The sequence below is a fragment of the Lissotriton helveticus genome, chromosome 8 (genome assembly GCF_964261635.1).
Source record: "Lissotriton helveticus chromosome 8, aLisHel1.1, whole genome shotgun sequence".
Taxonomy (NCBI): Eukaryota; Metazoa; Chordata; class Amphibia; order Caudata; family Salamandridae; genus Lissotriton; species Lissotriton helveticus.
In genome coordinates, this window is record NC_136069.1 from 907,524,835 (window position 1) to 907,543,929 (window position 19,095).

At 45.1% G+C, this 19,095-nt stretch overlaps 1 protein-coding gene across 1 annotated transcript in view; it reads right to left on the bottom strand.

Moving 5' to 3' along the window:
• Positions 1-10,911: 10,911 nt before the first annotated feature.
• The window catches only part of CPOX (coproporphyrinogen oxidase), a 23,305-nt gene continuing 15,121 nt past the window's right edge, over positions 10,912-19,095 (bottom strand). The window contains exons 3-4 of the mRNA XM_078658919.1: positions 13,091-13,262; positions 10,912-11,318 (exon numbers count right to left, since the gene is read on the bottom strand). Coding sequence (XP_078515045.1) covers positions 10,912-11,318; positions 13,091-13,262 — 579 coding nt within the window. The remainder of the gene's footprint in view (positions 11,319-13,090; positions 13,263-19,095) is intronic.

The following is a 19,095-nucleotide window of genomic DNA, read 5'->3' on the forward strand; positions in this document are numbered from 1 at the left end:
TAACCAGAGATGTTGGTCCGGCCTTCGCAGCGTTAAAGTCTCTTGCAGAGCAATTTGGCTTACCATAGGCTATAAGCTGAATGTTGATAAAACTCAGATTTTACACTCCGCTTCAGTGTGTCCCTCGGATGTCCCCGTTGTCACGAAAGCAACATATCTGGGGGTTAAAATCACCGCCTCAGTGGCAGACATCACTGATTTGAACATTTTGCCATTGGTCGAAGCCATTAACACTAAGTTAGAAAGACTAGATCATCTGCATCTTTCGCTGTATGGCCGTTGCAACGTACTTAATATGCTGGTCCTCCCAAAGCTTCTGTTTGTGTTCAGAACCATCCCATTAGAGTTTTCACAAGTGAGCTTGGGTAGGGCCGAGAGGATCTGTTCTAGATTTTTATGGGAATATCGTCGGTCACGTAGGGCTGCTAAGTAGATTTGTCTCCCTAGAGATCGTGGGGGTTGGGCGGTTCCTAACATCTTATTAAATTATTGGTCAGCTATGCTGCAACATTTTGGAGTATTGCTGGTAGGAGATAGGGCAGAGGTTCCGTTAGCTAATAGACCGACTATCTATAAAATAGGTCTGAGAGAGGCGGCTAAGGGTATTCTAATGCAGATACTTGAACCAAGCTATTGAAAAAAACAAGATTTACAGTAATTGGGGCTGTGTTCTCGCTCTGGCGGAAAATTCGTCATAAGTCGGCATTTCCAAATATTAATACCTACCCTTTACGGCGGCTGGAATCTTGCCATCTATTTTTCAAGACCAGGTCACTTTCAGATGGCAGTTGTTGGGGCTGAAGGATATAGGTGACCTGTGTTTGGATGGGCAAATGGCTTCCTTCTCCTTTTTAAGGGAGAAGTTCCATTTAAATACTCATGATTTTTTAAATATCTCCAGATTAGAAGTTTTATCAATAAATACCATTATGTTACTTCCCCAATTTTTGAAAAGGTTACTTTAATTGAATTCGTTGGGAGGAGAGTGAGAATAGGTGCAGTATATCAACATCTTCTATCCGGCTTACCGGATGATGTCGATGCACAGAATACTAACTGGGAGGGGAAGTTTGGTAAGACGGGGGTTGATATTAGGTTTGCACTCGATCTGGCAAGCCTTGTCTTAGTCTCTGGTAGTTTACGGACTCAAAGCTATATGGCAATACACGATCTGTACTACACACCGGCAAAGATCGCAAAGTGGGGGGGGCGGAAGGGCGATAGTTGCAGTAGGTGTGGGTTTTAAGCGACTGATGCTATGCACATGTTTTATTTGTGTCCAATCCTGGGGGAATTCCTCCGGGAAGTGGAGCATTTCATAAATACAGTGCTCGAGATTCCGGTGGTAATTTCCCCAGAGCTGGTGATAATGGGCTGCTAGGATATCGGGATGGGGGAAAGGTCTAGGCATATTGCTGCCTGCCTGTTTGCAGCGAAGGCAATGAATCCGTTGTGCATCACATCTCAATGGTTAAGCCTGGAAGCCCCTTAATTGAAGGGCCAGGATGCTTGCAATGTATAATTTGGAGTCCTCTTTCTTTTCGAAGGGGGAAAAAGGAGGCGAGCGATGGCCACTAGAATATGGGCCCCGTTCAAGGAGTGGTTCAGCCGCTGACGGATACTAAGGAGCTGGGCCAAATGTAGTTTTTGTGTCTGTACTGATCCTTGCCCCATCATGTCTGGCTCGCTGTTTTTGTCTTGCCCATCAAGTTCTATAATTGATGTATAAGTCCATATTTTCTCTCTGTTTGTCTATGTTGAACACGTTTTTGTAGTGCCACTCTTCTTGTATTTTTTTCTCCTTGTGTTTTTTATATTTCTGTATATTGTTCTTGTCATGACTTGTCTCAATATGTAAATAAAGAAAGAGGTAAAAAAAAAAGGATGTGCGCTGATGCCGAGCAATTAAAGAACACATGATTTATTGTGTTCCACTACTGATGACCAATGGAACCTTACAGCTCGCTTTACTGGTGTTGTGTTGATTAACTTTAGCATCGTCAGTATCTGGTTCCTCCCCATATAGAAGAACCACATTGCTGCAGGCCCCCATCATTGGGGTAGCAGGGATCAGAAACCATCACATTTTACCCAGTGCACATACTTGCCCCATGCTAGATTTAGAGTCCCAGAAATGAGAAGATCCAGAAAAGATAGAGCAAAAACCAGGGTCATAATTGCTGCATGACCGAACCTGCTTAGAACTCATCGAAATGAGTGATTTGGTGTGTGGAGGTAGAGCAACAGGGGTTGCATGACTGGACCTGCCTGATCTGCATAAAGAGAAGAGGCCAGTCTGGAAATTGAGATTAGTGGCAGCTGCATTACAGGAACCCCATGGCAGGCATGTCGAGGAGCAGCCTGGTGACAGAAGTGAGAGGCAAAGGGGTTGCATGTCGTGTCCCATTCAATAGGCATGAAATGAGTGGCCCAGCGGGGAAAAAGGAAGAAAAAGATTGGTAGAGGGTACTGCAGCATTCACTGACTGGTGCCTTGATTTTGTGTGTAACCTTGACAAGAGGTACTACTTCTCTGATGTTTACATCCGCAAAGTTCTATGAACTGATACTAACACTGATGGACATCCCTTACTGACCTCCAAGGCTCTCTTGTTTCACCATGGGGGCGGGGCGTACTGGCCTTCACCCTCCAGTCAGGACCAGGCCAACTGGTTGGAACTCAATATTTGAGTTTCACCCTTTGCTATCACCTTCAGCTTCACCAGATACAGCAAAGCAAATGTCGTGTGCAAAGGCGTTGTTGAATGTCTAAATAAGCTTTTTGTTGGCATTGCACCAAGTTTGTGTAGTCAGGAAAAGTGTGAACCCTGGAATTCTCGAGGTCCTATGGATATATTCTCTGCCCTTATTTAAGATGCAATCACAGCAGCAATAGTTCACAAGTCTCTCAATCAGTAGGTGTGGAGATACCCAAGGAGCTGGTGGTCCCCCTGGCACCTTTGTGCCCCTTTAATGACAATATGTGGTGTGGGGCCAATCCCTCATACTTCCTTCACCTTCATGCACTCACTGACACCAACACAAACCACCAACGTACTACATGGGACCAGTTCACCCCCCTAGGACACCACCACCATCATGAACTCAGTTCACACAGGAGCCCATACGAACCCCTGCCTGCACCACATTTTCATACTCATAAGCTGCAGTATCAGCAGCGAGCTCACCACCCTTTTCAACTCCTAGCTTGCCATAGCCAACTTTCCCTAAGATTCGAAACATGCAGAAGTCAAACCACTCCTCAAGAAACCATCTGCCAAGCCGAGCAAACTCAAGAAGTACAACCTTATCTAATTTCTTCTCTGCCAAAGTCCTGGAAAAAACCATCAACCGACTACTCACAAAATATCTGGAGCAGAACCTTCTCATAGACACCTCCCAATCCGGATTCCATGCCAACCACAGCAATGAGACTGCCTTGATGGCTGCACCCAATGACATCATGGTAACGCCCTCAAATGGATCGCCTTCTTCCTCACCAGAAGAACGCAGATGGTCCACCTACCTCCATTCACCTCTGTACCCAAGGATACCATCTGCAGTGTCCCACAAAGATCCTCCCTCAGACTCACCCTCTTTAATACCTACATAACCCCTTAGGCCAACATCATTAGATTCCACGGACTAAACATCATATTCTACGCAGACGACACTCAGATCATTCTCTCGCTCTCAGAAGATTCCGTCGACACAAGAACTAACTTCCACAGGTGCATGAAGAGTGTCACCAACTGGTTGAAGGATAACTGCCTGAAGCTCAACAAAGACAAAATGGAAGTGCTGATCTTTGGCAACAACACCACCCCTTGGAATAACTCCTGGGGGTCCTTGGAACTAGGACCATCATCCAAACTGACTGACTAGGCCAAAAACCTCGGCATGATCCTGGACAGCAAACTGACTATGAAGTGCTAGATCAACTCTATCTCCTCTGCCTGCTTTCTCAGACTTTACGCAACAAAAAATCTTCAAATGGCTCCCCTTGCACAACCAGACATACTGTCACTCAGGCCCTGATCACCAGCCGATTGGACCACAGCAATGCATTCTATGCTGGGATCACCACACACCTTGTGCAGAAACTCCAGACCATACACAACTCCACTGCCAGACTCATCCTTGACCTCCCCAGATGGACCCACATCACCCTCACCTCAGAAAACTACACTGGCTCCCTATATAGAAGAGATTACAATTCAAGCTGATGATCCATGCCTACAAAGCACTGAACAACCAAGGACCAGTCTACATCAACCACCATCCTACCAGACAATTATGCTCCGCCTTCCTCTCACTCACCCACATTTCCTGCATCCTCCGAAGCAACTGCAGAGGATGCTCATTGTCCTACCTCACAGAAAACACCTGGAATGACCTCCCTCTGCAGCTACGGACCTCCACCTTTACTGGGATTCCAGAGAGCACTTAGGACTTGGCTGTTCGATTGAGTCACCTGATCCTTCATGACTCCGAAGGTGTCCAGCTACCCTCTTGGGTGATTAGTCGTACTATATAAATCCACTGATTGCTTGATGGGATGTACCATCAAATACGTGTTGCAATAACCATTGCTCAATGAATTCTTCTGGATGCAGTCCCTCAGATTTCTCAGGTATACCAATTAGACATACATTATTTTAGCAATAACGCCCTTTTGCAGCCTCAACTCTCCGATTCAAGATTTCCACAATTTCTACGATGTTTCTGACTTGGGTCGGCACTTCCCTTACCTTAGGTTTCAATGAGGACAGGGTGGCTTTGTTTGCAATGGTCCTCTCTGCAAGTTTCTTGTAATCAGCTCACAGAGTCCATCATCCACTGCAATCTCCTCAACTTTATCCTCAAACATAGTTATGATGTTGAGAATCGCCAGTAGTATGACATCAAATGTTTTCTTAAAGCCATCGATCATAATTTCAACCGGCTTGCAGGTGGGGATCGAGGAAGAGACAGACTGCTGTCTCATCTTAAGCGTCTTGTCTCCAGAAGGAGGCTTAGTTGTTTGGGGCTTAACCATCTTATGCTAGTTTGGACATAATGTAACCTATGGTGGGCCCCCATTACAACACAGTAGCACTCCTGTGTGACTCGACTTGGTGGTCTCTGGGTGCTACCGTGCTAACCCCTATAAGGTCCCATTCATATTACCAAGGCCCACTCAAATAATCAGCTCCCGCATTACTAAGGTGAGGGGATCACCCTCTATTGAGATATGGGCAATTGTCAAGCTCCGTTACCCCGAGAGGCATCTCCATAAAGTGTCTGTTGACTAATACTGTTGCGCAGTTCCATTCAAGTGATCATCTCAAGCATTTCAATCCCCTACTGCTATGTGCATTGTCATCGATACTTGCTGATGTCCCTGGGGTGTTTTTTTATCAGGATGATGTATTGATATGTAGAAAGTCAGATTCACAACACAAGGAGAGGCTAAGGCAGGTTCTAAAGAAGTTTAAAGAATGAAGCCTGACAGTGAAATGATAAAAATACAGGCTAAGATGTACAGAAATCAATTATTTGGGCCACAAGATTATACTTCTCACGGTATGCAACCTAAAGACGAGCTGGTTAATACCATAATGAAATTAGTAGTCCTGAAAAACAAGGTTGAGTTGAAGTCATTGTTAGGGATGGTAGAATTGTAAATAAAATGTATAAACAATTTTGCAAGTTGTTCCTTTCACATGAGAAAATTGCTGAAGAATAAAGTGAGTTTCAAGTAGGATGAAGATTGGGAGGTAGAATTTGAGGATGTAAACATGGTGTTGGCTAATACCCCTAAATTGAAGGCGCTCATCCGAGGAAAATAACAAATTGTAGCAACCAAAGCCAGCTTGAAAGGTTTGGGGTTCTGGTGCAGGAGAATGATGATGGTGAAGGGACATTTGCCTATGCCTTCAGGGCATTGAGACAGGCTGAAACTAATTATTCAGTGATTGAGAGAGAGAGGTGTTGGCTGTTTACTGGGCACTCACTAAATTTACTTTTTTCATTTGGGGAAATGTTTGATCATAAGCCTCATAAGGTGGTATTTACAACAAAAGGCTTAGCAGAAATTTCAAGGAGAATTAAAAATGGATGGTGAATTGTAAGGGATTGTTCGTCTTGCTCTGCGAGTGCCGAAGTGTTAGTCCTGTACTCCACCAATGCATTGTCGTTCACTATCTGAAGGACCCTGGGTGGATGTGGCAATGGATATCATAGGCCCGTTGACTAGGGAAAGAAGTTCACCGTCTATTATAGTATTGGTTGATCTATTTTAGAGATGGCTGGAAATTAAATTTGCCTCTTACATCAGTTCTAGTGCTGTTGTGAAGTTTCTTCTAGAAGTCTTTATCCAGGAAGGACTTCCTAACACACTGTTGACTGACAATGGGACACAATTTTGCTCCAAGGAAATTAATGAATTTCTTGAATGTAATGGTATCGTACACAAACTCTGTGTCCTTTGTCACCCTAAAGCCAATGGTGTAGTAGAAGAATTCAACAAAACTCTTAAATAAGATATTTAGCTAGAAAAATTACATGGGATGTGTTGAAAGGAAGAAGTAGTAAGACGTTAGAAAAGTATTGTCTCACTTCACATCTTTCCGCAAATATGACTCGGTTTGGGCTACTAAAATGCAGGAAACTAAATTCCAGGTTTGGATGGGTATGGTACCAGGGTGGTTGAAATGAAATAAAGATTGGGTGAATATAGATATTAACCAAGCATTGAGGAAAAACAAGTTGGAATTACAGACAGCCCATAAGGAACGTTACGATCATATGCATAAGACCAAGTTAATAGACTTTAAACTGGGTGATTGGATCAGAGTGAGGGCTTCCACTGGTTACAAGGTGTGGTCAAAATTTACTGGACCTAGAAGATAATAAAACTGTTCTGCAATTTGGTCAAGACTCAGGATGGTAGATTTTGGAATTTGGGAAGAGTGGTAAGGCATGTTCTCCAAGTCTGTGTAGTTACAATAAAAAAATGGTAGTCGAAATGAATTAAAAGATAAACACATGGTCAGAAAACATGATATGACCGACAATACCAAATCTAACAATAGTGCCAGAAACAGTGGGCAAGTGACCCGGCCCCCAAGTATCTTAAAAGCTTATATGGTCAATTGAATCTTAAGTTGATGATGGTATAGAAGATTATTATTATTCATAACAACAAAAGAGTGGCTGAATCCATAAAAACTACAAGGAAAGAAACACACAAAATATTTATTGAAGGACCCTCACTCACCACCTGGGGTGACATGCTTCATCATAGGGTCCCCACCGGAACAACTGAATGCCGTTCCGGTGTGCTACGACGCCTGCGATTGCAGCAGAGCAGGTAAAAAGGTGTGTGCAAGTGATATGGTGCAAAGTTAAGAAGTAACCAGAAGCTACCTGTAAATAGCCTTTACTTCGAGGTGTTCTGGTTGCTGATTAAAAACAAATGACGGATCTAACCCAGCGAGGTAACGAGGCTGGAAGAACCGTAGGTGTGTAGTGTTAGGTCGACATGAACATGTTTCAGCTTATATAGTAGTGCATGTTTTGCTAAGCATTCATCAGGACCATTTAATCAGTGCGTATGACCATGGCGGTATACGCGCCCTAAGGCGTACCCTAACCTCTGGTCATGTGGGTGATAAAAAACTCACGGTGTTACCATGAATTGCGATCAGCTGGTGTTCTCCAGGCCGGTAGTGACCTGTCAAGGAGAGAGGAACAATGAACAGGATATTCAACTTCTTGAACAAATCATTCACTCCCTCACTAAGCAACTACAGGTATCTCTAGGCATTTGCGTGTTTCAATCTTATTCCGTATTTATTATCTTTGTGCACATGAAGGCTAGTAGGGAGGGAGGGGAAAAAGGCGGTAAATGGCTGCGCATCCCAGCCGGGTACACAGCTCTCCCACAACACCTTTAGCAGCCTACTCAGCCAACCTCTGGCCTTTATACCCAGGGGCGAACCCCACCATTGGGGGAATAAAGATGCACAATCTCACAAACCCCTTTTCTTACAAGAAGGCATGTTGCCACTAATTGGCACCCACTGAGCCGTACTCTTTCAGTGGCTACCGCCAGGAACCCGGTAATCAAATTTATCTGACCCAGATCGGGCTGCGGCGGGATACAGCTAGAACTTTGAACATACAACAACAAACAGGAAAAAACTGGCTTACGTGTATCAGGTATGATAGTTACTTCATGGAACTCAGGTTGGGGGACACCATAGGAGTTCTGGGAACAAGAGAGCAAAAGGGCGGAAGGAGTTACGAGTTACTCAAGGGCTGTTGGTGCCAAAGTAACGGGCCACCCTCCCTCCCAGTGCCCTGCTGCACTTACTTCCAAAATTGAAAGGTCCCGCGATGTGCCTATCCGTACACGCCTGGTTCCGAATATTGCCGATACTACGGCAAACCTGGAAGAAAAGAGTTCCTCCCCGGTCACGTGGGGTAACGTGAGGGAAACGTCACGACGTCACATCAGCCTTTGACAAAAAAAGCTAGAACGCTGCCCCCCCAGTCAGATAGCGTGACAGCAATTATAAGCAATAAAGTTATATTGAAACAGATCGCAATGTTAAAAGAAACTTTAATGCTCATGCCCGCCAACTAGAGTTAGTGAGTAAAACACCTTTTGCTATCCAAAGAAAATTCCCAAGGAAAATTATTTTCTAATGTCCCTACGCCAGCCCCCATTTAGTGACTGCTATCAAAGGGACATTTGTGGCTATGATGGGAAAAAAACAGCGTTAGGTATGGTCATGTCTGGATTTCATGCGGCTGATAATACCAGAGGCAGCGGAAGACTCTGAACCTCATGTTGATTGTATCCCCATAACACCCTCTACTGATAGAAGCCTAGTTGAATGACCCCACTGTTCAGCCCTCAAAATTCGTTAGTGTATACAATAATTGAACAATACGCTAGGGCAACAAAAGAGGGGGAGGGGGGGAAAAGTCAAATCCTACCAGGAAGCTCGGAGGTGACCAGCGACCCCTTATGGAGTCTACTTTTTGAATGGTTCTACAAGGCTAGGTACACTACTCCCAGGGCTATTCATTATAAAACTCAGTGGGCAAGGGAGACAGCAGGAGATCACTTCAGTACACTACCCCAAGGTATATCATCGTTTAATCCCTGTTGATTAGTAGATAGACGGTAAATCCACCTTTGTTCCTTTTCGAAAAGGGCCCGCTGAGTGTTGAGAACTGGTCTCAGCTGTTCTATAACTGTCCAGGAAAGGTCATCAATCTTGTGGTCAAGGGCTAGAAAATGCTCTGTCAATCTTGTGCTCGCCTTCCTGCACCTGATATTACTCCTATGTTCCCCCACACGCTGTTTAATCTTTCTCGTTGTCATGCCCACGTAGCGCAAGCCACATGGGCATACAATGAGATAGACAACGTTCGAAGAGTTACAATTCGTGTGGGCTCGCTGGTACCACGTGGACCCTGGTTCCAGGCTCAGGTGTTTGGTGGGCTTCGTCAGGTGGCATACACTACACGACCCGCAGGGGTAATGTCCCGTAACAGGTGGTAGTCCCCAGACCTCAGTAATGGTTCTGTCCTGAGTTTGAGTTTGTGTTTTTGGGCGAGTGTGAACGAGCGAGTCCTTGATACTTCTAGCTCTTTTATACGAGAACAATGGCTTCTCCCACTGATGGTTATTGCTCTCCAGTATCTTCCAATCTTTGCGGATTGATTTAGCCACTGCGTGGGAGGCGCTGTTATAAGTCGTTACGCAGGTGAGTGGAATCTCATCCTCGTTTTTGACCGTCTCCTCCAACAGGGCCTCCCTGTTTTGATTTCAAGTGCGCTTGCGGCTTTTCTTCACAATTCTATCCGGATAGCCCCGTGCTTTTAGTTTATCCGTTAGGTCTTCAGCTTGGTCTTTGAATATAAACACCTCACTGCAATTTCGTCGCAACCTCAAATATTGCTCATAAGGGAGATTCTCCCGTAAGGGACGCGGATGGTAACTTGTGAAGTGCAACAAGTTGTTTTTTGCTGTGGGTTTATGGTGTGTCTTTGTCTGTAGGCTGTTGCCCACTCTTGATATCACGACGTCCAGAAACACCATCTCTTCCTGATGATACGAGTGTGTAAATTTTAGATTGGGGTCACAATTATTGATCCAGTCAAAAAATTTTAGTAGTTTTTGTTCAGGACCCTGCCAGATGATAATGACGTCATCAATATAACGCCTCCAGAAGTTCAGATAAAAAAGAAAGGGATTGTCTTCCGTTAGGATGAACTTCTTCTCGAAATTAAAGACATATAACCCCGCCACACTCGGGGCAAAAGTGCTGCCCATCGAGGTCCCTCTGATCTGCAAAAAGAGGTCTCCATTGTATTCAAAGAAATTTTGTTTCAAAGCAACCGAGGCACAGGAGATCACGAACTCCTTGGGGGTCACATATTCCCAGTCCGATTCCTCTAGTGTAGCTTCCAAGACCCTGATGGTATCGTCTTGGGGAATGCAAGTATATAGACTTTCTATATCAAGAAAGACCAAATAAATGGGACCCTCCTCAAGTTCCATATCCTGTAAAAGAGCCAACAGGCTCTTGGTGTCCTTCAAATATGTGCTCGTTGCCTGTACTAGCGGTTTCAGGAAGAAATCGCAATAGCGTGATAACGGCTCAAGCATTGAGCCAATACCCGAGACGATGGGCCTCCCTGGAGGAGGAACGCGGTTTTTATGGATTTTTGGTAAGGTGTAAAGAAAGGTGATAATCTCCTTGGTGGTTGTTAGGAAATCAGCCTCATATTTGGTGATATGTCCACAACTTTCTGCCTCCAGTACCATCTCCTGAATGGTCGCCCGCAATGTGGGTGTTGGATCTTGTGAGAGGCGGGTGTAGCTTACTTCATCTGAAAGGAGGCGTCGACACTACCTATCATGGGCCTCGATATCCTGCAGCACGATCCCTCCGCCCTTATCGACAGGTTTTATAACCACACTGGTATTCTCCTTCAGGGAACGAAGTGCTTGGAATTCACTGGTGGTCATATTTTTGAATGGTGTCTTTTCTTCGAAGGCTTCGATCTCATGGAAAACCGCCTGTTCAAAGGCCAAAGTTTCTGGGGGAACACAGTGTGATGGTGGAGTAAAGGTCGGTTTTAAATGTAACCCTGTGTCACCCCTGCTGATGGCATCATCTTCCACTGTTGTACGTTCAAAGAAGCTCTTCAGCTTGAGTTTGCGGAAGAATTCCGCCAATTCGCAGTGCAGTTTAAAACGGTCCAGCCGGGCTGTAGGAATAAACCCCAGTCCTTTTTCAAGGACAGCACTCTCTGCTGGAGTCAGGACAGTTTGCGAAAGATTGGTGACCAGACTTACAGCTTGTTCGGGTCTGCACGTTGCTCCTGCGTTTTGCTTCTGGTGTTGTCTCCCACCGTTTCGTCCTCTTCCCAGTGTACTTGATTGCCTCCTTTCGCCCGACCCCGGCCCCTCCGGCCCCGTGATAAAAAAGGCGGGCGGTACATATTTTGTTGAAAGACTGGGGGTGGGAAAGGTGGAGGATTCCATCCCATCATTTGAGGATACTGGGCCGGAAAATAAGGCCCTTGGCAGTTGCCCATGTCTGGTGGTTGGAAGGGTTGCCAGTTGTGTGGGAAATGAGTCTGTCTTCTATTTCTCCCTCTACCCCTCTGTCGTGACCTGGTGCTGTCTCCGCTAGAGCCACTAGACAGTGAGTCATTGCCTGAACCATCTGAACTCCCAGCACGTCTAACTGGGGGGGTATAAGTTGCACTAGCATAGGGATATACTTTGTCAAAGGACCATTTGGCTAAGTCTTTTTGGAATTGTTGAGTCTTAGACTGGGCCAGGGAGTCCTTATACTCATTCATCTCTTTATTGAGCTCATCCAGACGTTTTTTATACCCTGTTAGGGTCGTCTTAAAATGGGTCTCAGTCAACTGTATTTCTATGAGTATCGCCTCTGATAGTCTGAGGGCGGTTTTAATTATCAGGACTAGCCAGTCGCAGGTGCAATGCCACGCAATCTGGGCCCAGAAGATCCATGTTTTTGGATAGCCATTGTATTTCATTCTAGTTTATATACGTGTAGCCAACTATAGTTTTAGATAGTCATTATATTCCACTCTAGATTGTATATGTACGTCCACTTTTAGCTCTCTCTTATTTGGTTCCTTGTTCCCTTATAACCCCCTCCATTTATAGCATTCTTTGTAGATGTTATACTAATGAAAACTTTAGAGGTTCATTTTGTCATTATGCAATGTTTTCTGGCTCAAACAAATGTTATACATTCTGTTCGATGCTAGTGCTTTTGTATAAAAAAGGGAGATGTGTAGTATCTACATCAGCTGTCATGGGATTGGTATATGACTTTAAAATCTTGGCTCCTCCAGGTTCTAGAACGGGCCGAGATAAGAAGCTGTGCCTGAGTCACAGTTGGACCAGGGCTGTGGCAGAGGTGTTAACAATAAACTCCCACTTCATCATTTACCTCTAAGGAACTTCTGTCTGTGGGCTGTTGCCCATTTTACAGTGGGTCCCCAAATCTCATCTGTGGTTTACCTTTTTATTTTTGTGTTAGCAGTGTTCTTGTAGTGGCACAGCCAACTCGATCCGAAGCCCCTCTTGGCTCCAGCACCTCCATAGGACCTGCTGCAAAACAGGGGCCAAGGTACCACCAGCACACTCAGCTCATTCAGCCCCAGTGAGGACAAAATATTTCCAAGCTCCTGCACAACTTTGATGGTACCTCCTGAGATCACAGTGCTACTGCAGCAAAGGGCCCGGCTGCCACCGCTCTAAGCTGCTGGGGATGCTATGGTCTCATTGTGGGCAATAGAGCTTCTCCGAACGCCCCTTTGGAGGCCCCAGCTACTCTGGCCTCCATGTCACATTCTGGGATGCAGACGTATCCTGAGGTCCATGCCATCTTCATGAGTAGCTCCCAGTAAGCTCCTTCCTCGGAAGGCTTCGGGTAGCCACACACACCAGTTGCTGCTGGGGTGTCCGGTGGCCACAAAAAAAGTTTCAAGGGGTGCACAGAGTAACATGAGGAGGTCATAAACAGCTTTACAAGAGACCTTACCGTGGCACATCTTAAGCCATTGCTGTTGCATATAAAATGTAGCATCCTTGCAAGGCAATGGTAATACATAGTTGCTGCAGCTGGATAAGCTGTTGGGAGTTAGGATTTCTGTAACATGTTGTTTTAAGTCTTCAACAAAAGACTTCTTGGAAATTGGAGAAGTATTTTGGCACTACATTTGGAAAGGATTTAGACATACACTTATTTATTTCATCAGGAGTTAACAATTAGGATTACACACTTAATAAAATGGTTCTCCTCCTTTCTTAACAACCGCACTCAAAGAATAAAGATCAACAGCTTCGAATCAGACCCCCTCCCCCTCAGCAGAGGAGTCCCTCAAGGATCAGTACTCTCCCCACAACTCTTCAACATTTACATGGAACCCCTCACCTCACTTCTCAGGAAATCTAACATCCCCTTCCACCTTTACGCGGATGACACTCAACTCTATTTAGAAACCACTTCGATCGCAGACATCCACAGATTAAATGCTACACTCTTGGAGGTCCAACACTGGCTCTCAGCCAACCACCTCAAACTGAACGAAGAGAAAACGGAAGTACTCCTAATCTCGAACAAGGATGAAAACCCACAAATAGTGGAATGGCTCAAAGCCTTAAATGCCCTCAATGTCTCTTTAACGCCAATGGACTCCGCAAAATCCCTAGGATTTACTCTTGACCCAAAACTGGTCATGAATAAACACATCTCTAAAACCGCCAAAAGCGCGTTCATGAACCTGTATAAAATTAAACCCTTCCTCCCCCCCAAAGACCTGAAACAGGCCACGCAGGCACTTGTGCTCTCCAGAATTGACTATGGCATCGCTGTACTGACCGGAACAGCCAAGTCGCACTTGGGTCCTCTATCCTCCACCCTCAACGCAGCAGCAAGAATGGTCACAGGAACAAAGAAATATGACCACATCTCTCCGGCACTCAAAGAACTGAAATAGCTCCCTATCGACCAACGAGCCAACTTCCGCACAGCCTGCCTCACTCATAAAGCCTTGCATACAGGCAAACCAGAATACCTGGCCTCCAAACTCAAAAGGGCGGGTCAATCCAGGAACCTCAGAAGCTCCAACATCCCTCTGAAATCACAGAAACGCAATACCTCAAATAAATCCTTTGCGGGGAATGCTCCCAGGATCTGGAACGCCACCCCCCCCCCCCCCACATCAGAATGACCGCCTCCTTCCCGCAATTCAAATCGCTACTCAAAGCCCTCTTCCTGGAACGCTCCACTACTTAACGAGAACTCCACGCCTATTTGTGAAATCCGATATCTCTCTTGATCTAGAGCCGATTGTTTCGCTCTTGAACTCCGTCCCATTTTTGCGGACAAGTTGTTGTTTTACAAACTCTATTTTCATACCTGTTGTTCCTTATTCCGGTTTTTCTATGTTTAATTTTCCTGTTGCATTTCTCTATTTGATGTGAAGCGCTCTGATACCCTCGGGTCCAGCCAGCGCTATACAAAACTTCAATAAATAAATAAATATTTTGTTTAGTTTTCCACAGGAATCTTCCATTAGCATTATAACATGTTGCACTATTTTGTTTCACAAGGAGTGATGCATCAAGCATTACAAACTTTATTTTACGCTATATTATTTTCACAAAAATGTTCCTGTTTTGATTGAAAACGTGTTAATCAAAGCAATGGTTTCATAAGAGAAATCCTGTTTTCTCTTCCGTGTTATTAGACAAGTCTGGTAGGACTATATTAATTTTAATTTTAATTTTAAACATATTTTCTATTGAAGTTTCACAACATACAAGAAGATACAGCCGACAGTTCTCGCCCATAAAGGTGGCTCATACCCCCTAACAGTAGCATTACCGCTAATACACATTTGGGAGGTGGCACAACATTAACGTGATCCCCAGCATGTCAACATAATCACATACCAAGTAATAATCGGCATAATTTACACTCTCTTAAGTTCCTGCTTATCATCCATATTGTTTCTAAACGTAAAGCTCTGATTGTACGACCAGTTTCATCTTGTGCAATAGACTCTGTTTTGTCTCTTTCTGGCAAATGGACCATTGCTTAAACCTAATAGCTACCGTAAAATAACCCCCCACCTATCCCACCCACTGACTCAGTTGCAATAAACATAGCCTCATAACTTCCAAAACACAAAATCATAGTACTCTTGTCAATTTCCATGAATACACCACTCAAATAACATATGAATAATCAGTGATTACACGTATTGTATCTCCCGGTTAGCCAAGAATCAGGCATAATAATCTTAGTGCGCACCTATATGGTTCCTGGCCATTTGGGGCCCATGTGGTGCGTATAAAATGGGATATGTGCGCGTGTAGTAAAAAGAGTGTGTCTGGTACCCCCTTTTTGCATCATGAGTCATGATGGCCCCATCGGTAAAGAAAGCCCCCACAGTAGCGACCCCTGCCTCCTCCCAAGCAAGTATAGATCTACATGTGATAGTCCCCGATTGTAATGGCAGTCCAAGTAATGGTATGTTAGGAGCGTATGGGGTCATTTGCTTTGTGTAGCGCACTGCCTTACTCCAGTATGCCGACTCCACTTTTAATAAAAGAGAGGTAATCAGAGTAGTTCTTCCCCCTCAGTAACATAAGTTTATGTAACCGTCTGCGCACCGCATCATCGCGCCAGGAGGCGCTGAAAAGGGCGACAGGGCCCCGCATCGCGGGACGTGCACGGGAGGCCGGGCGAAGCACGGGCCAAGGGCGGGCCTGTTTGAGACCGGAAGAGGCTGGGCTGGGCCCCCTCTCTAACCACTGCTGCCATCCAGGTTAGTTGTTCCCTCATCCCTGTTACATCTAAGTTCTACTTTACCTGGGATCCTTGTACTTTCCACTTTTACCTTCTTTTTGTCCCCTGCCAAAATGTCAACTCGTGAGGGAAAAGGCAGATCGGCGTTGACTGGGGGAAGCGTCATTGGGACTTTGGATCAATTCTTAATCAGAGCCAGCTCTGTCTTAGCCCATGAGATTGCATTGACCGAGCAAAAGCTCTCCCTAGATCCCCTGCAGATCAAATGTTAATCGCTAGGTGGCTTGGTGGCTGCACGCTCACCTGAATGCCCTAACCACGGACTCCCTTGATCTAGCAAGAGGCACTAGTCAGTCATCACAGGCACCTCTGGAAATTTCTGCAATTATGGAGGTTCCAATCCCATCCCCAACCTGCGGAGATGGCCCATGAGGGTGTACCTTGTGGTATTCCTTCATGCATTGCCACAAGGTCGGTGCCTAAACCCATTACTTCATCTATGGCCCCAACCCCGGAGCCGGCCGTAAAGAGGAAGAGGGGAGGGGGTCCTCAAAGGCAGAAAAATGCGAAACTGCAAAAAACTAACAGGAACAGTGGAACAGTATCCCCATTGTCTTCAGTACCTGTGTCCGTAACCTCTACTTCTGTTGTTTCAAAATGGATTTATTGGGTACTCCTCTGTCTGATGCCCATGAAGACTTGTTGGTTAAAGTCGGGGCGCTTTTCTCGTCATCTTTATCCCTGATCCTCAACAGACTGGCTTTGTTTGAGGAAAGACTAACCAACTATGAAACGCCTCCTGCATCTAAACTTTGTACCATTGAGGACACTTTGGTTAAAATTATTCGGCCATCTGAAATTCAAACAAACGTCTTGTGGGACCCTGTTAACCCTAAATCCGTCATTCCCCCTTTATCCAATTTACCACCTCTATCATCTGCTAGGAATGGTGGGGTGGGTACTGTCTCTAAGGATGACCTAATTCCACTGGGTGGTCATTAGGGTGAGATAGGGAACACGTCGAGTGAATTTGCCCAGCTCATTCCGAGTACTCCAAGGGGGCGGGTAGTAATCCCCTGGGCAGGTCTCTCAGAAATTTTATCCAACACCTATCTAATGTTGGGACTGGAAATCAGGTCAACTCCACTCATGGGCCCTCCAACCGTGACCCACTAGCCGAGCTGAATTCTCCGGGCCGCAGCATAGGCGCAAATGGTTTTAGAGTATCACACCTCCCACCGGCCGCCACTCCTCTTGTGGTGGTCCTAAAGAATGTACCGATTCTACAGGAGGGACATATAGAATCCACTGAGCAGTTGATGGCTAAAACAATGCACTGGCTTAGTGCTCAACTGAAAGTAGATGGGGTTCAGGGATGGGATATCTGTAACCAAATGATTATGGCTAGATGTGCATCTTGTGTTGGACACTCCACAAAGGAAGGGTGGGGTGACTGTGTAGTTGCCAACTTTAATAATACCCATGTTGTTAGATTTTTATTGGGTCACTTAGGGAGTAGAAATCAATGGCACCATTCCGTGAAAATCTCCCTCTTGCCTTTAGGTTTCTTCTATAAACCCCATTATTTTCCTCCATTAGAGGGCGGGTGCAGACTCGCACCAGAAAAACCTATAGGTAGTCTCTTTGCTTTTATCCACACTAATAGATTTGCTCCCTTGTCTGGCTTAGATGCGTGTGACTTACTGACTCCTGTAGTTCTATCTGTGACAGAGGTCACATTTAACCTACCTGCCGCTTCTAATGTGATTGCTTCAACTCCTCCGTTGGTTACAACTGGGGGGTCTGAGCATCCTGAGGCCCTGATGTTGTTAGATCGGGGTGTAGGTATCGCTCCTTGCACATTAACTTTGCTATCATGGAACATTGCTGGTTTATCACCGAAGACAACCTCTTATGACTATGTATACAAACGAAATGGTAGTGGTGTTCCAAAAAATTTGGAATAAACCGCACATACACTACTCGGAATACATAAGAAAACAGTACTGGATTAAATGGTCAAAACAAACTCTCAAAATATATAGAGACGGAGTGCTGCAAGGACCTATATCCCCCACTACCACGAAGGACCAAAACTCATAATCCAAAAGAATTAATGAGTATGTACAAAAGCAAACAGAATAGGTCCAGAGAGCACAATCCTACAAGATAGATGTGTATAAACTGATATGATATACAGTCAAAGTCACATGTAGCTGTGAATGAGGTCAAAAACTTCTCGGGCGTAATGAGACGAAAGGAGGAATAAAGTTCAGGTTTTAGATCTTCTTATTCTTTATTGATTATCAACATGATTCTTAAGTTCATAAAACAACAGCCGACACGTGTTTCGTCTGTACTCCGAGTAAGTACACAAGACTTTTTCAAGGCAGAATGAGGTAGCGTCATACGACACAGACAGTGTCAGTCAATCTGAGGGGAACAATAAATTACGAGATCCAGCACAAAAAAACAGACAGAAACCCAGTCCGCAGTAACCGTATGTGTGGACCGAGTAGTTGGGCAGCACGGTAGGTACCGGAGTGGGAAATAGGGGTAATCTCCCAGGCTATCTAATAAAGAGAAAAGTAGAAATGTCCATGCAGTGTAACCATGCACAATAACACAGTGAAGGGCGAAAGGAGCAAGTAAAGTATCTCCTTGACCAGACCAGTACAATCACACCTGGTCAAAAGAATTGTCAATAGTTGAACACTGTGCTGCCGGATCGGATAAAACGTATATCTCAAGGCTTATGAAGTGCCATTATTATGTGGTTCCTGTTTTCTCCATTACGTCTGATCCAGCTCACAGCTCAGTGCTTAGAACGTCGGTGATACTGATTTCACCTTGAGATATACGTTTTATCCGATCCGGCAGCACAGTTTTCAACTATTGACAATTCTTTTGACCAGGTGTGATTGTACTGGTCTGGTCAAGGAGATACTTTACTTGCTCCTTTCGCCCTTCACTGTGTTATTGTGCATGGTTACACTGCATGGACATCTCTACTTTTCTCTTTATTAGATAGCCTGGGAGATTACCCCTATTTCCCACTCCGGTACCTACCGTGCTGCCCAACTACTCGGTCCACACATACGGTTACTGCGGACTGGGTTTCTGTCTGGTTTTTTGTGCTGGATCTCGTAATTTATTGTTCCCCTCAGATTGACTGACACTGTCTGTGTCGTATGACGCTACCTCATTCTGCCTTGAAAAAGTCTTGTGTA